The 24080-nt window shown below is 49.4% G+C and overlaps 1 protein-coding gene across 1 annotated transcript; it reads left to right on the top strand.

Annotated features, from left to right (window-relative positions):
• Positions 1-1689: 1689 nt before the first annotated feature.
• Positions 1690-22891, top strand: LOC145359072 (cartilage-associated protein-like). The gene is made up of 7 exons (XM_080213446.1): positions 1690-2191; positions 10095-10244; positions 11426-11597; positions 13623-13751; positions 15165-15310; positions 20066-20149; positions 21785-22891. Exons 1-7 carry the CDS (start codon positions 1733-1735, stop codon positions 21932-21934), a joined length of 1290 nt encoding a protein of 429 aa, XP_080069572.1. The 5' UTR covers positions 1690-1732; the 3' UTR covers positions 21935-22891.
• Positions 22892-24080: the final 1189 nt, after the last annotated feature.

The raw sequence follows: 24080 nt of genomic DNA on the forward strand, positions 1-24080 counted from the left end.
TGTGAAGGAATAATCCAGAATGTGGTTTGTGATTTCCTTTAGGAATGTTTGGGAATTGGAGAATTACCCTCTCACTATTTAACTGGAGGGGATTTGGGGAAAGATTGGCTCATTCAAGGACTAGGGAGAACGGTGAAAGGGAAAGGGATTTTAATTTGATAGTGTTTGGGAGAGGGGTTGGTGGTAAGAGGTTTAGTGAGAGTGGCGTAGATGGAAAGGGGAGGGGATCTGAGTATAGCGAGGCATGAGGAGAGACAGAGAAACCAGACAGACACCGAGATGTGGGATATGGAATGCAGGCGTGGGGGGGGTGGGGGGCACGACCAAGACGGTGGAGGAAAGTTAAGATTATTTCTGTCCCACTGCCAATGAAATCATTAATTCCTTACGTCTGTTGAATTGGCAGATCAGTACTTTGCACTGCCTCAGAACATACTGATAAGGTTCCTGGTCAATAAAGTGGTTTTGATGCATAGCCCCTGCTGCAGTGTAGGAAACACATCCGTTTATTATGAACAGCAAACTCCTATTAATAGTAATGTGATAATGGGCAAGCAATTATGGTGAATTATAGAGTATAGGGCGCTATATAAATGCAAGTCTTTCTTTCCTTGTATCTGACCCCGTGTTGTACCTGCCCTGGGAGTGTTTGATGGGGGACAGTGTAGAGGGAGCTTTACTCTGTATCTAACCCCGTGCTGTACCTGTCCTGGGAGTGTTTGATGGGGACAGTGTAGAGGGAGCTTTACTCTGTATCTAACCCCGAGCTGTACCTGTCCTGGGAGTGTTTGATGGGGACAGTGTAGAGGGAGCTTTACTCTGTATCTAACCCCGTGCTGTACCTGTCCTGGGAGTGTTTGATGGGGTCAGTGTAGAGGGAGCTTTATTCTGTATCTAACCCCGTGCTGTACCTGTCCTGGGAGTGTTTGATGGGGACAGTGTAGAGGGAGCTTTACTCTGTATCTAACCCCGAGCTGTACCTGTTCTGGGAGTGTTTGATGGAGGACAGTGTAGAGGGAGCTTTACTCTGTATCTAACCCTGTGCTATACCTGTCCTGGGAGTGTTTGATGGGAGGACAGTGTAGAGGGAGCTTTACTCTGTATCTAACCCCGTGCTGTACCTGTCCTGGGAGTGTTTGATGGGGGGACAGTGTAGAGGGAGCTTTACTCTGTATCTAACCCCGTGCTGTACCTGTCCTAGCACAGCCTCAAGATAAGGGGGGGGGACAGTTTAGATCAGAGTTGAGGAGGAACTTCTTCACTCAAAGGGTGGTGAATCTCTGGAATTCTCTGCCCGTTGAAGTGGTGGAGGCTGCCTCGCTGAATATATTTAAGTCACGGGTAGATAGGTTTCTGATAGACAAGGGAATTAAGGGTTATGGGGAGAGGGCGGGAAAGTGGAACTGATCCACTTCAGATCAGCCATGATCTTATTGAATGGCAGAGCAGGCTCGAAGGGCTAGATGGCCTAATCCTGCTCCTATTTCTTATGTTCTCATGGGAGTGTTTGATGGGGGACAGTATAGTTTTGCTCTGTTTAAAATTGACGAGTGGGGCAAGCTAAACTTTAGGAAACACCTTTTAACAATTATCTGCTGTTGGAATGGTGCATGTTGGAGGGGGGGCGGGCTCTAAGACCCTGTGTGAGCCTGCCTGTTGCCTGGGCCCTGTGAGCCTGTCCATGTCAGCTTTCCCTTACAGCTACGTGCAGACAGTCAGGAGCAGGGAGGCGATGGAGCGGGGCTGGCGCTGCGCTGTTCCCGGGACAGCTCTCCTCCTCAGCGCCGTGCTGCTGCTAGCCCGGGCTCAGTATGAGAAGTACAGTTTCCGGAGTTTCCCAGAGAGTGAGATGATTCCTCTGGACTCTGCTTACCACTACTCCTTGGAGCAATACAAGGCGGAGAACTGGAGAGAGTGCATCAGGTACCTGGAACTGAGCCTCCGTGTGCACCGTCTGCTGAGGGACAGCCAGTTGCACTGTAACACTAACTGCAGCCTGACCCCGGCCCAGGGGGAAACCTCCCACCCAGGGGAGCTGCGAGCTTTCTCCCACATCCTACACCGAGCTATCTGCATCCGGAAATGTAAACACTCCCTGCCCGTCTTCAATCTCAGCTCCCCCCAGAGAGAGACCCTGCTGCAGTTTGAGAGCCGGACCCCCTACAGGTACCTGGAGAAAGCTTATTTCCAGGTAAGAAGCGGGGAATGGGATCAGCCCCGGGCTCTGAGTGACAGTAACAATGTCCCCATTCACAGCAAACTGTCAGGATGTGGGGACACAGTCAGCAGCTTGTTACTGCGGGGGGGGGGGGGGGGGGGGGGTGTTGGAGGATGTGTGTGTAAGGGATTTGATTTGGTTTGATTTGATTTGGTTTTTTGTCACATGTATTAACAGTGAAAAGTATTGTTTCTTGCGCACTATATAGACAAAGCATACCATTCATAGAGAAGGAAAGGAGAGAGTGCAGAATGTAGTGTTACAGTCACAGCGAGGGTGTAGAGAAAGATCAGCTTAATGTAAGGTAGGTCCATTCAAAAGTCTGACAGCAGCAGGGAAGAAGCTGTTCTTGAGTCGGTCGGTACGGGACCTCAGACTTTTGTATCTTTTTTCCGATGGAAGAAGGTGGAAGAGAGAATGTCCGGGGTGCGTGGGGTGTGTGGGGGTGGGGAGAGGGGGGGGTGTTCTTAATTATTCTGGCTGCTTTGCCGGGGCAGCGGGAAGTCTAGACAGAGTCAATGGATGGGAGACTGGTTTGCGGATTGGGTTACATTCACAATCTTTTGTAATCTGTCTGGGGGGAGTGTGTAGGGTGCATGTGTGTATGTGTGTGTGTGTGTCTGTGTGTTGGGGGGGCAGTATATTTGTCTGGGTGTGTGTGAGGGGTGTATGTGTCTGGATGTGTGGGGGGATGTGAGTGTCTGCGTGTGGGGGCAGTGTATAGAGGGATGGGGGCAGGAGTCTGTGTGGGGGGGTGTATATGTTTCGGTGTGTGTAGGGGGGGCGTATGTGCCTGGGTATGGGTATCCAACATTAAGGGCATTTAAATGGTCATTGGATAAACATATGGATGATATTGGGATAGTGTAGGTTAGATGGGCTTTAGATTGGTTTCACAGGTCAGCACAACATCGAGGGCCGAAGGGCCTGTACTGCGCTGTAATGTTCTATGTTTTATGTGTGTCTGGGTGTGTGTGTGTTTGGGAGGGGTGTGGGGCGGTGTATGTCTCTGGGTGTGTGTATGAGGGGGTGTATGTCTCTGGGTGTGTGTGTGTGAGGGGGGTGTATGTCTCTGGGTGTGTGTGTGTGAGGGGGTGTATGTCTCTGGGGGTGTGTGTGTGTGAGGGGGTGTATGTCTCTGGGGGTGTGTGTGTGTGAGGGGGTGTATGTCTCTGGGGGTGTGTGTGTGTGAGGGGGTGTATGTCTCTGGGGGTGTGTGTGTGTGAGGGGGTGTATGTCTCTGGGGGTGTGTGTGTGTGAGGGGGTGTATGTCTCTGGGGGTGTGTGTGTGTGAGGGGGTGTATGTCTCTGGGGGTGTGTGTGTGTGAGGGGGTGTATGTCTCTGGGGGTGTGTGTGTGTGAGGGGGTGTATGTCTCTGGGGGTGTGTGTGTGTGAGGGGGTGTATGTCTCTGGGGGTGTGTGTGTGTGAGGGGGTGTATGTCTCTGGGGGTGTGTGTGTGTGAGGGGGTGTATGTCTCTGGGGGTGTGTGTGTGTGAGGGGGTGTATGTCTCTGGGGGTGTGTGTGTGTGAGGGGGTGTATGTCTCTGGGTGTGTGTGTGAGGGGGTGTATGTCTCTGGGTGTGTGTGTGTGTGAGGGGGGTGTATGTCTCTGGGTGTGTGTGTGTGTGAGGGGGTGTATGTCTCTGGGTGTGTGTGTGTGTGAGGGGGTGTATGTCTCTGGGGGTGTGTGTGTGTGAGGGGGTGTATGTCTCTGGGTGTGTGTGTGTGTGAGGGGGTGTATGTCTCTGGGTGTGTGTGTGTGAGGGGGTGTATGTCTCTGGGTGTGTGTGTGAGGGGGGGTTATTGGGGGGGAGGTTGAGGGGAATATTTTTAGTGATCCAATGGAAAGATCAGAATGAAATTACAGAAACTTCACAAATTCTTTTCCAGTTTCACAGCCACTTCAAGCTGCGCTTTTCAGCTTCATTCAAACACCGGAAACCCACAGTAACTATCACTGTTTCTGTAAAACTCCCACAAGAGAGAAAGTTTCAATCCCTCTCCCCAGTCTCTGAACTCCGGAAAATACCACCCCCCGCTCCCCAGTCTCTGAACTTTTATACAAATCCCAACCGGAGATAAACAGCCCAGCGCCTTTAATCATTATTCCAGCTCCCTATCCGTCTCCATCCTCTCCTCCCCTCCATCCCTCTGAATCTCCTTCCCTCACCCTCTCCTTCCCTCTGAATCTCCTTCCCTCGCCCTCTCCTTCCCTCACCCGTTCCTCTCCCCCTCAGCCCTTCCGCTCCGCTCCCCCCGCTCCTCCCTCACTCCCCTCTCACCCTCTCCCCATCCCTCACCCCCTCCTCCCCTCCTCCCCTCACCCCCTCTCTTCTCCCTCCCTCTGGATTTGAAAGCACACACACAATCCTCTGGATTGTTGGTTCAGGATTGTGAATTTTCTTGTACCCGATGTGTTTTCCCTGGGAATTAGCTCATCTCTCTCAGTTCCCTCTGTAACATTCCCAGTTTGATTTAGGAAGTTGCTGTGGGCTGGATGGAAATGCCACGTCTGCCGGTGCTGAGCTGGGCTCCTCCCGGGGGCTGGCCTTTACTGACTGACACATTCATTCATACAGGCAGCCCAGCTCAGACTGCAGGGAATATCCCTCACAGAAACCGGCCATTCGGCCCAAACAATCCGTGCTGGCGTTTGTGCCTCGTTTGAACTTCCTCCTGTATTTTCTCCATCAGGATCTCCCTCTATTCCCTCTCCCTCCCGTGTTTATCCAGCTTCCCCTTAAATATATCTGGATGTTTCATCTCAGCCACTCCCTGTGGGAGTGAGTCCCACTTCCCTCCCCTCTCTGGGGAAAGGAGTTTCTCCTCAATTCCCCATTGCATTTCTGGGTGACTGTCTGAGACTGATGGCCTCTTCCCAGCAAGAGGGAACATTCTGTCTGGATCCAACTCCCCATCCTATCTCTAATAGCTCACCCCCTCAAAAACATCTGACACCCAGCCACACAATGAGATGGGAGGGAATGGGCATAGTGGCAGCAACACTGGGGGATTAAACCCGGAAACCTGGCTCTGGGATGTGGGTTGAGGTCAGAATGTGGGATTTAATATAAAGATAGATGGTGGCATGAAGCTATCGCCAACTGTCATTAAAAACCCATCTGGTTCACCAGACCCACAACAGTGTGGGAAGGCGATGGCTCAGTGGTATTATCACTAGAATATTAAACCAGAAACTCAGCTAATGTTTCTAGGGACCTGGGCTCGAATCCTGCCACTGCAGATGGTGGAATTTGAATTCAATAAAAAAATCTGGAATTAAGAATCTACTGATGACCATGAAACCCATTATCAGGAAAAACCTATCTGGGTTTTAGGGAAGGAAATCTGCTGTCCTTACCTGGTCTGGCCTACGTGTGACTCCAGAGCCACAGCAAAGTGGGTGACTCTCAGCTGCCCTCTGAACAAGGGCAGTGAGGGATGGGAAGTAAATTCTGGCCCAGCCAGTGATGCCCATGTCCCAGGAATGAATTAAAAAGGCAATGTGGATGTGGTTGATTGTTAAATGCCCTTTGCAATGGCCCAGCATCAAACCAACCTGGCATCAGGATTACCATTGGCCAGAAACTGACCTGGACTAGCCATATAAATACTGTGGCTACCAGACAAAGCCAGATGCTAGGAATTTTATAGACCATAACAGGCCTGACGCCCCAAAGCCTGTCCACCATCGACCTTCGGGTAAGCGTTCTCCAAGGTGGCCTTCACGACACACAACAGCACAGAGTTGCTGAGCAGAGACTGATAGCCAAGTTCCACACATATGAGGACAGCCTCAACCGGAATCTTGGATTCATGTCGCACTATCTGTCACCCCCGTGACTTGCCTGGGTTTGCAAAACCTCACTTACTGTACTGTCTGGAGACAATACACATCTCTTTAACCTGTGATCAGTGCTCCTTCCACTCACATTATCAGCCACTTCAGGTCTTGAACAGCAGGTTAGGTGTAAATATTCGCATTCTAATCAGTAATCTGTAAACTGTCTGTGCTTTATATGCTCTGTCTGAGGCCAGAACTCTCCATTCACCTGACGAAGAGGGGAACCTCAAACTTGTGAGTTTACTATCAAATAAATTGGGGTTGGACTTAAACCTGGTGTTGTCAGACTTCTTACTGTATTCACCATCTACAGGTCAGGAATGTGATGGGATACTCTCCACTTACCTGGATGAGTTCAGTTCCAACAATACTCAAGAAGCTTGACGCCATCCAGGACAAAGCAGCCCGTTTGATTGGCACCCAATCCACAAACATTCACTCCCTCCAGCACTGACACACGGTGACAGCTGTGTGTACCGTCCACAAGATACACTGCAGCAACTCATCAAGCTCCCCCCTACAGCACCTCCTAAACCCACAACCACTTCCTTCTAGAAGGACAACACACATGAGAACACCACTACTTGCAATTTCCTCTTCAAGCCACTCACCATCCTGGCTTGGAAATATATCACTGTTCCTTCACTGTCTCTGGGACAAAATCCTGGAACTCCCTCCCTAACAGCACTGTGGGTGTACCTACAGCACCCAGACTGCACTAATGTCCGCATCCCATAAACTAATTTTTAAAAAGAACTATTAAAGACGGAGGCAGAAACAGAGACATTTAGGGACGGAATTCCAAAGTTTAGGCCCAGGCAGTCGAAGGCAGGTGGCTAGTGGTAGAGTGATTAACATCAGCAATGCTTCAAAGTTACAGGAGCGCAGAAATCTCAGAGAGTTGTAAGGCGGGAAGAGATTATAGAGATAGGGAGGGGGTGAAGTTATGAAGTGTTCCAGGCATGGGAAACTTCAGTTATGAGGATAAATTGGAGAGGTCGGGATTGTTCTCCTTGGAGGGAAAAAGGCTAAGAGGAGAATTGATAGAAATGTTCAAAATCACAAGGGGGCTGGACAGAGCCGATCGGGAGAAACTGGTCCGGCTTGTGAAAGAATCGGGAATGTGATGGAGGCAGGCTCAGTCGAGCCAGTCAATAGGGCGTTAGATGATTATTTGAACAGAAACAAAGTTCAGGAATACGAGGGAAAAGGCAGGGGAACAGCGGTCAGTCAAGATACTCTTTAGGAAAGCCAAATGGCCTCCTTCTGCTCTGTAACAACTCTGTGACTGTAAATAGTGTTTCCAGGGGTTGGTCTCAGTCATTGGGGTCGTGGATGAACTTGGTAGAGGGAGGCCATTCACAGCTGCCTCTGCTAGCTCTCTCAGAGAGCTGTTCCTACAAACCCATCTCCCCAGCACCTTTCTAAATGAATGATGTAGTTTTCCTTTCTCCAACACTTACCCATTTCCTTTTTGAAAATGATTGACGAGGCTGAGAATCGTCCCGAGATCCAGTCATGCTTTTAATGAAACTAATCTGCTCAGATCATCAGGAATAGAACAGAGGAAGTTTCTAATTCTCTTTCCAAAATCCCCGGAGCTGAATCTCTGCTGCCAGCACCTTCCTAAACTTTGTGAATTTGGAAATTGATCCATGGTTTTCAGTGGTTTTGGATACAGTTCCCGTTGTCTGGTTCTGTCTCCCGTTGGGTTTCCTCGGGGAGATTCTCACTGCGGTTACAATCCAGATGATTGGATCGACAGCTGTCTGCAATCGACTGATGTCATTGGTCTCTAGATATTCTCTCTTATTTCCTTACCTTTTATTCATGGAATGAAGTCATTTTTGTTCTTGCAGAATCTCCAAGAAAGGATTTGGAACAGTTGTAGATGGATCAGAAGACACACAGTAATAGAAGAGTCCATTCAGTGGTTAGCACTGCTGCCTCGTGGCGCCAGGGACCCGGGTTCGATTCCTGGCTCGGGTCACTGACTGTGTGGAGACTGCACATTCTCCCCGTGTCTGTGTGGGTTTTCTCCGAATGCTCCGGTTTCCTCCCGCAGTCTGAAAGGCATGCTGGTTAGGCGCGTTGGCCATGCTAAATTCTCTTTCAGTGTATCCATACAGGTAACGGAGTGTGGCAACTAGGGGATTTTCACATTAACTTCATTGCAGTGTTAATGTAAGCCTACTTGTAACACCAATAAATAAACTTTTAAAACTCAGCCCACCATACCTGTATTTGAAGATGCCGTCCAATCAGACACATTCCCCTGCTCATTGCTCATCGATATTTTTCCCTTCAAATATTTTTCCAATTCTCTTCTAAAAGCTATTGTTGAATCTGTTTCCAACGTCCATTCAGGCAGCGTCTTCCAAATCAAAACTCATTGTATAAAAGTAATTGTGCTTTTGTTAGTTCTCATGTGTCCTCTGGTCACTGATGCATCTGCTAAAGGACTCTCATTGCACCCTTTTCTTCAGCGTCTAGGGAAAGGCTACACACTGTAACTGTACAGAGATCCTGTTTACTGAGCCTTGGGCGAAAGCTCTGGGGGAGTTCTTGACTAATCCCATCCATCCGTCAGTGACTGTACAGAAACTGGATTAGTCCCTTCATCAGAACTGGGCTTTCCCTTTCTCATGTTCAGGCATCAATGGTTGCTGGGCCTTGTTTCTGAGGATGGCAATGTGCCACACATGTCGTATGTCCCACGTTCATTCTTCATTTACTTCACGTGAGGTACAACAACAACAACTTACATTTGTATGGCACCTTTATGCTTCTTCTATTCCTCCACGTGTAATGAAATGTCCCAAGTCCCTTCACAGGAGCAATCGTTAAAGAATGATGACATCGTATCGAGCTGTTAGGCCAGATGGACGAAAGCTTGGGCGAAGAGGAAGTGTCTTAAGCAGCATTTTAAATGAGGGAAGTCAGGCCGAGAGGTTTAGGGAGGAAATTCCAGAGGTTTGGGCGCAAGACAGCTGGAAGCGCGTGTGCCAGTGGTGAAGTGAATAAAATTAGGAATGTACAGAGGATGGAATTAGAGGAGTGCAGAAATACTGGGACTGAAGGTGATGACAGAGGTGTGGAGAGGAGAGGCAATGAAGGAATTCAAAAACAAGGATGGGAATTTTAAATTTGAGACATTGCTTAACAGAAATCCAAATTTAATCAGTGTAGAGTCAATGCAGTGTGACAGGTGAATGTGGGAGATTAACTAGGAGTGCACTGGACTAGTTGAGGTTAGAGGTAATAAGACCCTGAGTGAGAGTTTTATCAGAGATCGGCACAAAGTCTGCTGATGTTACAGAAGTAGAAATAGGTGACAGCATGAATTCGAGGTTAAAAACTCACCATGTGATCAATAGTGTGTGTGTGGGAGTGGGAGGGTGTATGAGGGAGTGTGGGGTGTGTGTGTTGTGTGTGTGTGTATGAGGGAGTGTGTGGGAGTGTGTGTGGGTGTGAGTGGAAGTGTGTGAGGGTGTGTGGGTTGTGTGTGTGTGGGAGTGTGTATGTGGGAGTATGTGTGGGTGTGAGTGGAAGTGTGTGAGGGTGTGTGGGCTGTGTGTGTGTGGGAGTGTGTATGTGGGAGTGTGTGTGGGTGTGAGTGGAAGTGTGTGAGGGTGTGTGGGAGTGTGTGTGGGTGTGAGTGGAAGTGTGTGAGGGTGTGTGGGCTGTGTGTGTGTGGGAGTGTGTATGAGGGAGTGTGTGTGGGTGTGAGTGGAAGTGTGTGAGGGTGTGTGGGCTGTGTGTGTGTGGGAGTGTGTATGAGGGAGTGTGTGTGGGTGTGAGTGGAAGTGTGTGAGGGTGTGTGGGCTGTGTGTGTGTGTTGTAGGAGAGCAGGAATTAAACAGGGTCTTTGATAATGGTACCTCTTTAACTGCAGCTCTGTCTGGAGTTCAGGCTTGAGTCTGGGACTGGGTCTGAGGGCTGCCTTTGTAACTGTTAGCTCCTGTCTGCTTCTGTGTTTAGGTCTAGGAATTTCTCTCCCTCTGTCTCTGACATGTGTTTTTAATCACAGGTTAATAACCTGGAGAAATCCATCGCTGCGGCTCACACATTCCTACAAAAGAATCCCAAAGATGCTGCAATGCAGAAGAAGATGGCTTATTATAAAACCATCCCTGATATTGAGACTTACCTGGTTGATGTGGAAGCTCGGGAACATGAGGTAAACTGTGACAAAGTTAGAAATGGTAGCTCGAGGCCTAACCTGGTTGAATAGCTGTGTTTGAATTATCCAGTTAGAAAGAGAACTATGGAAAACACCATGGCACATAAAATGTCTATTTGAGGTCCATGATGTGTGGTGGCTGACAGAGTTTTCCAGGCTAATCCCACATTCCAGCTCCTGATCCATAGCCCTGTGGCACATGTACATAGTCAAGTGTTTCCCAATGCTATGAGAGTCTCTGCCTCTCTGTCCCTGTGAGGTTACAAAGAGCATGATGTGGATATGCCGGCGTTGGACTGGGGTAAACACAGTAAAAAGTCTGACAACACCAGGTTTAAGTCCAACCGATTTATTTGATAGTAAACTCACTAGCTTTCGGGGTTAAGCTCTTTGTCAGGTGAATGGAGAGTTCTGGCCTCAGACAGAGCGTATAAAGCACAGACAGTTTAGAGATTACTGATTAGAATGTGAACCTTTACACCTAACCTGCTGTTCAAGACCTGAAGTGGCCGACAATGTGAGTGGAAGGAGCACTGATCACAGGTTACAGAGATGTGTATTGTCTCCAGACAGTACAGTAAGTGAGGTTTTGCAAACCCAGGCAAGTCACGGGGGTTACAGATAGTGTGCTCTGTCTGAGGCCAGAACTCTCCATTCACCTGAAGAAGAGCTTAACCCCGAAAGCTAGTGAATTTACTATCAAATAAATCGGTTGGACTTAAACCTGGTGTTGTCAGAGTTTTTACTGTGTTTACCCCAGTCCAATGCCGGCATCTCCACATCATGCTCTTTGTAACCTCACAGGGACAGAGAGGCAGAAACTCTTTTCACAGAGTTTTTACTGTGTTACGAAGAGCAGCAGCTTCCATAGAGATTACCCTGATTCCGGGAGTGATGCAGCCCAGTCCTCTCTTGTCATTTCCCGTTGTGACTCCTAATCCTGGCTACTCTTAGGAAATGTTGGATCTCAGCATTTCCTTCCCGGAAGACTGCGTCCCTTTATCATCCTGATCCTGGAATGTTGTGCTAAGGCTCCCACAATCCCAGGTCCTATCCTGGGTTATTGCGCCCATGAGAAAGTTGAGGTTACTAGCACAGGGAGTGAGTGGCATGTGAGGATGTGGGGGGGGAGAATGGGAACGTGAACCCTAACTTGTTTTATTCTTTAACTCTGGTAGACACTGTTTCTGAAGGCTGTGAAGGCGTATAACATTGGGAATTTCCGCAACAGTATAACTGAGATGGAACATGCGCTGCCTGAGTATTACAAAGCGTATCAGGAATGTATCAGTGGCTGTGAAGAATTGTGTGATGTGACTGGATTCAAGGACTTTTACCAAGCAGTGGCAGGTAAGTCACACCTGGAGGAAGGATCTGTATCACAGCGTAACTGGTCTGTATAACCTAAATAAAATAAAGTATATTTATTAGTCACAAGTAAGGCTTACATTAACACTGCAATGAAATTACTGTGAAATTCTCCTAGTTGCCACATTCCGGCACCTGTTCAGGTCAGTGCACCCTAACTGTCTTTCAGACTGTGGGGGGAAACCGGAACACCCGGAGGAAACTCAGATTCAAGGAAGAAGCATACAAATCAGCAAGAAAAAGCAATAGGCCTGAAATTGGGAGCAGTTTCAAATTCAGCAAAGGAGCACCAAGGGATTGATTAAGAAGGGGAAAATAGAGTATGAAAGTAAGCTAGTGGGGAACTTAAAAACTGACTGTAAAAGTTTCTATAGGTATGTGAAGAGAAAAAGATTGACAAAAACAAATGTAGCCCCTTACAGTCAGAAACGGGAGAATTCATTAAGGGGAGTAAAGTAATGGCTGAGGAATTAAATTTGTACTTTGTTTCAGTCTTCACAAAGGAAGACATGAATAATGTACCAGAAGTGCTGAGAGAAACATGTTTTAGTGAGCTGAAGGAAATCAGCGTTAGCAGAGAAATAGTTTTGGGGAAATTGATGGGATTGAAGGTGGATAAATCTCCAGGTCCTGATCATCTTCAACCCAGAGTACTTAAGGAACTGGCCCTGGAAACAGTAGATCCATTGGTGGTTATTTTCCAAAATTCTTTGGATTCTGGAATAGTTCCTACAGATTGGAGAGTAGCTAACGTAAGCCCACTATTCAAAAAGGGAGATAGAGAGAAAACAGGGAACTATAGACCAGTGAACCTAACGTCACTACTGGGGAAGTAGTTAGAATCCATTCTCAAGGATTTCATAACTCAGCATTTGGAAGGCGGTGGGATAATCAGACACAGTCAGCATGGATTTACAAAAGGGAAATCATACTTGAAAATCTATTGGAATTCTTTGAGGATGTAACTAGTAGAATTGACTGAGGAGAGTGAGTGGATGTGGTTTATTTAGACATTCAGCAGGCTTTCAACAAAAGTCTCACATAACAGATTCTGATGTAAAGTTATAGCACATGAGATTGTGGGTAATGTCTTGCAAAGGGCAGAAAGCTGGTTAACAGATAGGAAGCAAAGAGTTGGCATAAATGGGTCTTTTTCTGATTGGCAATCAGTGACTGATAGAGTTCTGTAGGGATGTGTACTCACACCCCAACATTATATATTAATGATTTGGAAGAGGTAACTGAATCTCCAAATTTACAGATGATACAAAATTGGATGGGAGGGTGAGCTGTGAGAAGGGAGTACAGAGAAGGTTTACCAGGCTGATTCCTGGGATGACAGCTTTGTCATATGAGGAGAGACTAAGTCGCTTAGGATTATATTCACTGGAGTTTGGAAGAGTGAGAGGGGATCTCATAGGAACTTATAAAATTCTAACAGGGTTAGACAGGGTAGATTCCGAAAAAATGTTCCTGATGGTGGGGGTGTCCATAACTAGGGGTTATAGTTTGAGGATAAGGGGTAAACTTTTTAGAACTGAGGTGAGGAGAAATTTCTTCACCCAGAGGGTGGTGAATGTGTGGAATTCACCACCACAGAATGTAGTTGAGGCCAAAATGTTGCCTGATTTCAAGAAGAAATTAGACATAGTTCTTGGGCTAAAGGAGCACTCTGAGGTGGGTACAATTTTGTCTTTTAAAATATCTTTTAGATATCACATGGGTACAACGGATATGGAGGGATCTAGGCCAAATGCAGGTAATTAGGATTAGTTTAGGGATTTCAGAAAAAAAAGGTCAGTATGAACAAATTGGGCCGAAGGGCCTGTTTCCATGCTGCAAACCTCTATGACTCTATCTCCTTTGACCTGTAAAATATCTCCAACGGAATGCCAGTCGCTTTAGACGCAGAAATGTACCTGGTTCCACATGTTTTCCTTGTGGCTTTAATCCTGCATCAGGCAAGTGTTGAGATATTTCCTATAATCTGTGATTCTCTGTCCACAGATTACTACGTGGAAACACTGAAATGCAAAGTCAAATGTGAACAGAATCTAACTCCCAATGTTGGGGGATTTTTTGTGGAGAAGTTTGTTGCGACCATGTACCATTATTTACAGTTTGCGTACTACAAATGTAAGTATACTTGTTTATGTACATTGACCACCAGGTAGACACAGAGCAACGTTGCCGGATGCACACTTGCGTGTGTGCAGACGGACATAGAAAGACATACACGACTCCCACTTCCTCTCTCTCTCACACACAGACACACACAGCACCATCTCTAGAAGATTACAGAACAACCTTGTTCCCTTTATTAGTTTAACTTGTTTCTACTTATTTGTCTCTTGCCTCACTCTCTATCTAGATTCTGGCTTTCTCTGTTTCTAAGTGCATGTTATTGCCAATCTGACTGTAGATGCACCTTTCTCTCTCTCGGTTCTTGCCTGTGTTCCCCCTATCTATTTCTAACCATGCTATTTCGTGACTGTATAATTGATGTAAGTTTGTATGAGTTTCTTTGTGTGGGAGTGAGTGACCCTCACTCCGTTCCCATGCCACCTCGGCTCAAGGCTGTGTTGCATTGACTGCCTCCTGCTATTTCCTGTTGTGTCCATAGAGTTTCTCTCAGTGGGTCCTCCAGCACTGCAGCACAACCTGTCTCTGCCTCTAACCCCTGGCTCAGTCCATCTCCTCCTACAGTGAAAACACCAGGCAGAGACAGGCTGCTGCTACTCGTGTGTCTCTCCCAGTGTTTGTGCTTTTACTGGTTTTCTTCAATCTCTTTCACAGATGCTGTTTACTTTGGAGGTGTTGTAATGTGTTGAGCGATTACCCTGTGGTGGCTCAAACCTGTGGTGTCTTCTCCCAGTTAAAGGGAGAACATCAATATTTTGAAATAAAGAACATACTCTGCAGTGCTTTAAGGAGTTATTTCCCAGCAAGAGACTGTAGGGGATGATGGTGTGGTGGTTTTGTTACTTGATCAATAATCCAGGAACTTGGACTAATCCTTCACAGAGAAGGAGAATTCAGGGCGATTTGAGAATTTGAATTCAGCTCAAAGACAAACGGGTCTCGTAAAATAACCACAAAGCTGTCAGATTGTTGGAAAAACCTCAGTGGTTCACTAATGGTTCAGGGTAGGAAACCTGCCATCTTTATTTGATCTGTTTGACCTACACATGACACCAATGTGCTCAAATCTTTACTTTCTGAAGTGGTCATTCTGCATCAAACCCCTGCAAAGGGAAGCAGTTCAAAAAGTTGTGTGGGGGAACGGGGAAAGGGGCTGTAATCGGTTGGGAAAAGCTGAAGGATCCATTGCCTCCCCAACTGCTCCTGATTCAATCAGGGATGGAGACGGCTGGGGTTGGCTTTTCTGCGCCAGGTCCTGGGGTGAATATTTCTACCGTGGAATCTGTCCCAAGGTCTGATCCTTTGGCAGCTCTGTGCGAATATTCAGCAATGTCTGTGTTTAATTCAGATTTCCTCAGTGTTTGGTTTTCTTTTAATGGGAGTTTATTCTTGTCTTTTTGCACACAGTGAATGATATTAAGAATGCAGTGCCCTGTGTAGCGACCTACATGCTGTTTGATCCAAAAGATGAAATCATGCAGCAGAACCTGGTGTATTATCGCTTTTACCGTGAGCAGTGGGGTTTACAGGAGGAAGATTTCCAACCTCGCTCTGTGAGTACGAAGCTTTGCCCCACTTCCTCAGCCTCCGATGGACACTATCTCATGGAGGCTGTACATCAAGGCTATATCATCACTTCCATCACCCCCACCCCCATAGAAGCTGAATCACCTGTGAGACACACTGCTGTACTCATCATTGTACTGTTCAGATCCACCTTCAGCTGTGGCTCAGTGAATAAAATTCTCACTGCAGAGGAAGAAGGTTGGGGTTCAAACCCTACGCCTCTGACACCCTTGGTGCAGTACTGAGGGAGCGCCGCACTGTCAGAGGGTCAGTGCCGAGGGAGCGCCGCACTGTCAGAGGGTCAGTACTGAGGGAGTGCCGCACTGTCGGAGGGTCAGTGCTGAGGGAGTGCCGCACTGTCAGAGGGTCAGTGCCGAGGGAGTGCCGCACTGTCAGAGGGTCAGTGCCGAGGGAGCGCCGCACTGTCAGAGGGTCAGTGCTGAGGGAGTGCCGCACTGTCAGAGGGTCAGTGCTGAGGGAGCGCCGCACTGTCGGAGGGTCAGTGCTGAGGGAGCGCCGCACTGTCAGAGGGTCAGTGCCGAGGGAGTGCCGAGGGAGCGCTGCACTGTCGGAGGGTCAGTGCTGAGGGAGCGCCGCACTGTCGGAGGGTCAGTGCTGAGGGAGCGCCGCACTGTCGGAGGGTCAGTGCTGAGGGAGCGCCGCACTGTCGGAGGGTCAGTGCTGAGGGAGCGCCGCACTGTCGGAGGGTCAGTGCTGAGGGAGCGCCGCACTGTCGGAGGGTCAGTGCTGAGGGAGCGCCGCACTGTCGGAGGGTCAGTGCTGAGGGAGCGCCGCACTGTCGGAGGGTCAGTGCTGAGGGAGCGCCGCACTGTCGGAGGGTCAGTGCTGAGGGAGCGCCGCACTGTCGGAGGGTCAGTGCTGAGGGAGCGCCGCACTGTCGGAGGGTCAGTGCTGAGGGAGCGCCGCACTGTCGGAGGGTCAGTGCTGAGGGAGCGCCGCACTGTCGGAGGGTCAGTGCTGAGGGAGCGCCGCACTGTCGGAGGGTCAGTGCTGAGGGAGCGCCGCACTGTCGGAGGGTCAGTGCTGAGGGAGCGCCGCACTGTCGGAGGGTCAGTGCTGAGGGAGCGCCGCACTGTCGGAGGGTCAGTGCTGAGGGAGCGCCGCACTGTCGGAGGGTCAGTGCTGAGGGAGCGCCGCACTGTCGGAGGGTCAGTGCTGAGGGAGCGCCGCACTGTCGGAGGGTCAGTGCTGAGGGAGCGCCGCACTGTCGGAGGGTCAGTGCTGAGGGAGCGCCGCACTGTCGGAGGGTCAGTGCTGAGGGAGCGCCGCACTGTCGGAGGGTCAGTGCTGAGGGAGCGCCGCACTGTCGGAGGGTCAGTGCTGAGGGAGCGCCGCACTGTCGGAGGGTCAGTGCTGAGGGAGCGCCGCACTGTCAGAGGGTCAGTGCCGAGGGAGTGCCGAGGGAGCGCCGCACTGTCGGAGGGTCAGTGCCGAGGGAGCGCCGCACTGTCGGAGGGTCAGTGCCGAGGGAGCGCCGCACTGTCGGAGGGTCAGTGCCGAGGGAGCGCCGCACTGTCGGAGGGTCAGTGCCGAGGGAGCGCCGCACTGTCGGAGGGTCAGTGCCGAGGGAGCGCCGCACTGTCGGAGGGTCAGTGCCGAGGGAGCGCCGCACTGTCGGAGGGTCAGTGCCGAGGGAGCGCCGCACTGTCGGAGGGTCAGTGCCGAGGGAGCGCCGCACTGTCGGAGGGTCAGTGCCGAGGGAGCGCCGCACTGTCGGAGGGTCAGTGCCGAGGGAGCGCCGCACTGTCGGAGGGTCAGTGCCGAGGGAGCGCCGCACTGTCGGAGGGTCAGTGCCGAGGGAGCGCCGCACTGTCGGAGGGTCAGTGCCGAGGGAGCGCCGCACTGTCGGAGGGTCAGTGCCGAGGGAGCGCCGCACTGTCGGAGGGTCAGTGCCGAGGGAGCGCCGCACTGTCGGAGGGTCAGTGCCGAGGGAGCGCCGCACTGTCGGAGGGTCAGTGCCGAGGGAGCGCCGCACTGTCGGAGGGTCAGTGCCGAGGGAGCGCCGCACTGTCGGAGGGTCAGTGCCGAGGGAGCGCCGCACTGTCGGAGGGTCAGTGCCGAGGGAGCGCCGCACTGTCGGAGGGTCAGTGCCGAGGGAGCGCCGCACTGTCGGAGGGTCAGTGCCGAGGGAGCGCCGCACTGTCGGAGGGTCAGTGCCGAGGGAGCGCCGCACTGTCGGAGGGTCAGTGCCGAGGGAGCGCCGCACTGTCGGAGGGTCAGTGCCGAGGGAGCGCCGCACTGTCGGAGGGTCAGTGCCGAGGGAGCGCCGCACTGTCGGAGGGTCAGTGCCGAGGGAGCGCCGCACTGTCGGAGGGTCAGTGCCGAGGGAGCGCCGCACTGTCGGAGGGTCAGTGCCGAGGGAGCGCCGCACTGTCGGAGGGTCAGTGCCGAGGGAGCGCCGCACTGTCGGAGGGTCAGTGCCGAGGGAGCGCCGCACTGTCGGAGGGTCAGTGCTGAGGGAGCGCCGCACTGTCGGAGGGTCAGTGCTGAGGGAGCGCCGCACTGTCGGAGGGTCAGTGCTGAGGGAGCGCCGCACTGTCGGAGGGTCAGTGCTGAGGGAGCGCCGCACTGTCGGAGGGTCAGTGCTGAGGGAGCGCCGCACTGTCGGAGGGTCAGTGCTGAGGGAGCGCCGCACTGTCGGAGGGTCAGTGCTGAGGGAGCGCCGCACTGTCGGAGGGTCAGTGCTGAGGGAGCGCCGCACTGTCGGAGGGTCAGTGCCGAGGGAATGACAAAATGTTAAACCAAAGCGCTGTCTGCTTTCTCCCATGGTTCAGGTTAAGAGGGAAATAATTTGCATTTCTATAGCACCTTCCACAACAATGGATTATCATGAAGCGGTTGATATTCAGTGACGTGTTTCTGAAATGCTGTCATGATTATCATGGGGGAAAATCAGCCAGTTTGTGCTAATTCCCACAGGCAGCGATCAGGAAGCAAGGTCGTGTGTATCTGGTGATGATCCAGGGATCAGTATTCACCAGGACACTGGGGAGTGGCTGTGGGATTGTTTACATCCACCTGACAGAGCAAACAGTGATCCGGTTTAACCCATCAGAGATACACCACCTCCTCCAGCCCAGCACCCACCCCATAGAACCCCTACAGTGCAGACAGGGGTCATTCAGCCCACCCAGTCTGCTCTGACTCTCTGATAGAGTCAGGCCCTCTCCCCCATCTTATGCTGTAACCCCACACATTTACCGTGGCTAATCCATCTCATCTACACACCTTTGGACCCTCCGGCTCCTCCGGTTTTCTCCCACAGTCCAAAGATGTGTGGGTTAAGTTGATTGGCCATGCTAAATTGACCCTAGTGTCAGGGGGATTAGCAGGGTAAATGTGTGTGGTTACAGGAATAGAGCCTGGGTGGGATTGTGGTTAGTACAGACTCAATGGGCCGAATGGCTCCTTCTGCACTGTAGGGATTCCATGATTCTTAACGAAGGGTTAATTTAGCATGGCCAATCCACCGAACCTGTAACCAAAAGAGAAAAAGCTGGAAAATCTCAACAGTCTGGCAGCATCTGTGGAGAGAAAGAGCTGATGTTTCGAGTCCAAATGATCCCTTGTTAAAGGATAAAGGATCATCAGGACTCGAAGTATCAGCTTGTTTCTCTCCACAGATGCTGCCAGACCTGCTGAGATTTTTCCAGAGTTTTCTCTTTTGACTTCAGATTCCAGCATCCGCAGTATTTTGGTTTTATCCACCCAATCCGCACATCTTTGGACTGTGGGAGGAAACTGGAGCACCCAGAGGAAACCCACACAGACACGGGGAGAACGTGTAAACTTCACACAGTGACCTCAGGCTGGAATTGAACCTGGTTCCCTGGCGCTGTGAGGCAGCAGTGCTAATCACTGTGTCCTTGTGCCACCCCACACTCCCTGCACCAGCCCCGTGCTCCCTCTTGTTGCACTGGACTGTCACAGGATTATCTCCCCAATTCTGGAGTGAGATTTGAATCCACAAATGTCGGAGTTGGAGGGGGAGTCTCACTGACACATGACTGATGACGGATATTGGGCCATGACTCCCCATGGGATTTGGGGATAGCCCAGTGTTGCTTTGGGGAATCTCCCAACTCCTCCCCGCCCCCCCGCGGCAAATCCAGACCCTCCCCCATGTCTCACCCTATATATCCCTCCCCCCCCCCCCGCCGTATGAAGACATTTCTTCTCATCTCAGCCCTAAACGACCCCTCGTTGTCGACTCTCCAATCAGGGGAAAGGTCACTCAGCATCTACCCTGTCAAGCCCTCCAGGAATTTTATACATTTCAACAAGATCATCTCCTTCTCATTATCTAAATTTCGGGGAGAATAGACCCATTCTGCCCAAATGTTCCTCACAGGAAACTGTCTCATCCCACACTCAGAGTGAGATTTTCCAAACAATACAGGAAAATTTTCCCAAGGTCAACAGACCTTTACATGGCCCCTGCCCCCACCCCCCCCATCCCCTCACCCCCCCATGTGCTTCTCGTCAACCTCCCCATAGAGAGCTGCTCAGAATTGAACACAATTCTCCAGCAAAGGACAAACGTGCAGTTTTCAAAGCTTCAGTGTAACTCTGCTGTTTTAATAATCCATTTCTGCTTAGAAAGCCCAGGGTCATTAGTGATGAACCGGGTCAGTTACTGATCCTTTTCAGAAGTTGTTGATGTTTGGAGTTGGTTGTTGGTCATTTCTGTAATAATTCTGTTCTTTTCCTCCTGTTTGCAGGATGCTCACCAGTATTATAACCAGACCCAGCTACAGAATCAGTTACTGGAATTCGCAGACACCTATTTGCAGTCAGATGATGAAGTGAGTTTTGGGATCTGTGATTCTGAATTGGGAGATTTATCACGGGCTTTGCTAGCTCCAGGTGCCGGAGAAGGCCAGCCAGCCCTTTGAGTCTGTTCCACCGTTCAGTTGGATTCTGCCTGATTCAACCCCACCAAAGCTTCATATCAATTGGTATCGTTCCTCACCAAAAATTTACAGATTTCCATGTTGATCCCCAGCCTTTTGGGAGAGAGAGTTGGAGATTTCCACAACTTTTTCGAAAAAAATGCTCCCAAAATTCACCCAAACATCTTAACTAGTTTAAGTTTGTATTTTTGATTTAATTATTATTGTCACATGTGTTGGCATATTGTGAAAAGTATTGATTCTTGCACACTATACAGACAAAGCATACTGTTCATAGAGTACACGTGGAGAGGGAAATGAGAGAGTGCAGAATGTAGTGTTACAGTTATAGCTAGGATGCAGAGAAAGATCAACTTAATGCGAGGTAAGTCCATTCAAAAGTCTGGCAGCAGCAGGGAAGAAGCTGTTCTTGAGTCGGTCGGTATGTGACCTCAGACTTTTGTATCTTTTTCCCAACGGAAGAAGGTGGAAGAGAGAATGTCCGGGGTGCGTGGAGTCCTTAATTATGCTGGCTGCTTTTCCAAGGCAGCGGGAAATGTAGATAGAGTCAATGGATGGGAGGCTGGTCTATGTGATGGACTAGACAGAAATTGTGGTGCATTCTCTCATCAAAGAATAAAGTTTTTCTGTACCTTCCCCTATCAAATCCTATTAACATTTTAAATACCTTAACGAGATCTCCTAAACTCAGAAAAATACAAGACAAACATTAAAGTCTGTTAACATTTTCCAGTCACTTACTATTAGAGGGTCAGTACTGAGGCAGTGCTGCACTGCCAGAGGTGCAGCCTTGTTGATGAAACATTGAACCAAGGCCCTACTTTCTCTCTCAAATAGCTGTTAAAGATCCTGTGGCACTATTTTGAAGGAGAGGAGTTCTCTCTGATGTCCTGATCAATATTTATTCACCAACAAACATCACTCCAAACACATTATCAGGTCATTTTCACACTGATGCTTTGTGAGATGTCTATGCATGCACTGTATTTCGAACATGACAATATTTCACAAAGTCATTCATTGGCCGTGAAACAGATTGTGATGTTGTGAAAGCTATAATAAAGTTTATCTATTTATTAGTCAAAAGGAAGGCTTATATTAACACTGCAATGAAGTTACTGTTAAATTCCTCCAGTCACCACACTCCAGCGCCTGTTTGGGTCAGTGGACCTAACCAGCACGTGTTTCAGAATGTGGGAGGAAACTGGAGCACCCGGAGGAAACCCATGCAGACACGGGGAGAACGTGCAAATTCCACACAGATAGTGACCCAAGCCAGGAATTGAACCCAGGTCCCTGGCGCTGAGAAGCAGCAGTGCCAACCATTGTGCTACCGTGCCACCCATAGGAATACAATCTTCCTAATCCCACACCTATTTTGTCTGGAATTACTTGGAATATTTCCCCCAGCTTTCCATTGCTCTTCACACTTTCCATTTACCTCCATGTTAAGTCTTTCTGTCATTTCTGTTGCATTGAGTGTGTCTGTTACAAATAACGCTCACCTTCCTATCTTCCTATTGATAGGCGGAAGTGTCGGATGAGACGGTTTTCCACAGTGAGGCGGAAATAACTGATGAAGAGTTTGAGGGGGACGGGGATTACGAAGAAGACATCCTTGCAGATTGGTGGCAGGAACTAAGACAGAAAGGAGATTTGGACGATGCCCCTAATTAGACTTAGACTGGACCATATGCCTGATATCCGAGTCACTGTGTGTGTATGTGGCTCCCAAATTCAGTTTGGTGGCCAAAGATTCTGAGTTGAGAGAGAAATGTGTGTGTTTTAACATGTCTGCAAACTTTTACACTGGGCAGGGAGGGAGAGAGTGTTTCTGTGAGAGTGAGACACAAGTTTGAAATTGGTAGAAATGGTACTGTTATCATTGATCAGGAGACAACCTTCAGAAGGAAAACAAACAAGTTATCCCAAGATGCAAGTCCCAAATTATCCCAACTTACACTTCCTGAACCTTGGAACCAAAATGACCCACAATGTACCTCACTTTCCAAAATGCCTGACAGTTTTTAAAACTTTTCCATTCTGTGGAGGTGATGCCGTATCACACACAGTCCCAGTGAAAAGTCCCAGACCTCCGCTCTGTCCCACTGCCTACACTGAGGACAGTGTAGGGATTTGAACTGTGTGATGGTTGAACATGGATGGGATTGGTTTGCTCCGTGGAGTGTGCACTCAGTCACCTGCAGAAGTTGTCTCAGACTAACCAAAAATATAACAGGGTGGAAAATTAGGACAGCTGTTATTTTCTGAGCCTGTTGTGTTGGGGGTCTCTGGCTCTGCACTGTCTCTTGAAGTGTTGATGATGATGTTGTAGTTTAGTCCTGGAGCCAGGAGCCTGGACTAATAGTCCAGAGAATGTGAGCTCTGATTGCAGAATTGCAGTTCCAGAATTTGAATTCAGTAACTGAAAGGCTGGAGTTAATTCCTGTGACCGTCAATACAACATAGAACACTACAGCAGCAACAGGCCCTTCAGCCCATAAGTTGCGCTGATCATATCCATACTTACCAGGTCTATCTATAACTCTCATCCCATTAGATCCCATGTACTCATCCAGAAGTCTCTTAAAAGACCCCAGCGAGTTCGCCTCCACCACCACCGACGTCAGCTGATTCCACTCACTCACCACCCTCTGAGTGAAAAACTTTCCCCTGACATCTCCTCTGTACTTGCTCCCCAGCACCTTAAACCTGTGCCCTCTCGTAGCGACCATTTCAGCCCTGGGAAATAGCCTCTGAGAATCCACCCTATCTATTCCTCTCAACATTTTATAAACCTCTATCAGGTCGCCTCTCAACCTTCGTCTCTCCAGGGAGGAGAGTCCCAGCTCCCTCAACCTATCCTCATAAGGCATGCCTCCCAATCTAGGCAACATCCTTGTAACTCTCCTCTGCACCCTCTCAATAGCTTCCACATCCTCCTTGTAGTGAGGCGACCAGAACTGCGCACAGTACTCCAAGTGGGGGGTCCAGCAAGGGTCTTATAATTTGCTTGTTGAATTCGCAACTGGTTCATTAACATCCTTTGGGGGAGGGAAACTCTCACGTGAACTCAACCTGGAGCTACAGGTGACTCCAATCTCACACCGATGCTTAAGCTGCCTCTAAAGTGGCTCAGTAAGACGCTTTGCAGCATCACTAACTGCGGATGGACAATAAATGGTAGCCTGGTCATCAGAACAAGCCCTATGGAGATCTCTGAGTGGGTCAGATTGCTGGGATTGATCCGAGTTCAAACTGGCTTCACGGAGCTGAATACTGATCAACCTCATTGTCCACCTAATTTGATATGTAGGGAAGTCAAAGAATAAAATAAAGACAGAAAGTGCTGGAAATATTCAGCAGAGCTGGCAGTGTCTGTGGAGAGAGAAATACAAGCCGGGATTTTCACTCCTGAATTGGATGATCAGAATTGGGACATTTCCCAACTCCTTGAACCTGACCCAAGAAAAAGAGACCCAGAAGGTTGGGTTTCTGTTCTGGGTTGAATTTGGAATCAGGCAGGGCACCCCCAGAACCAGGCACCAGGCTTGTCTCGGTGCCTCTGATTTATTCAATTCTTAAGTAACTTCAACAAAAAAAATCTTCAACCCCACTCCTCCTCCACACACTTCCCATGCTAATCTATGCCCTCTCAGGACCCCTTTGCCATCCTATACTCTACCTATCCCCAGTGCCTCATCATATCCCCATGCCTGCCCATACCCCCTACACACACTCATAACCCTTTATAGCTCCATGCCAATTTAGTGCTAACTCATGCCCCCCACACAACCCCCATTGCCCTTATAATATCTGAATG

Source organism: Carcharhinus amblyrhynchos, chromosome 27, assembly GCF_965287045.1.
Source record: "Carcharhinus amblyrhynchos chromosome 27, sCarAmb.v2.hapA, whole genome shotgun sequence".
NCBI lineage: Eukaryota > Metazoa > Chordata > Chondrichthyes > Carcharhiniformes > Carcharhinidae > Carcharhinus > Carcharhinus amblyrhynchos.

Excerpts from the sequence above, each read along its gene's own strand:
- LOC145359072 (XM_080213446.1), top strand. The coding sequence starts at position 1,733 with ATGGAGCGGGGCTGGCGCTGCGCTGTTCCCGGGACAGCTCTCCTCCTC. Across the intron at positions 13,752-15,164 it reads ACAGTTTGCGTACTACAAAT|TGAATGATATTAAGAATGCA; the intron begins GTAAGTATACTT and ends TTTTGCACACAG. Across the intron at positions 15,311-20,065 it reads AAGATTTCCAACCTCGCTCT|GATGCTCACCAGTATTATAA; the intron begins GTGAGTACGAAG and ends TCCTGTTTGCAG.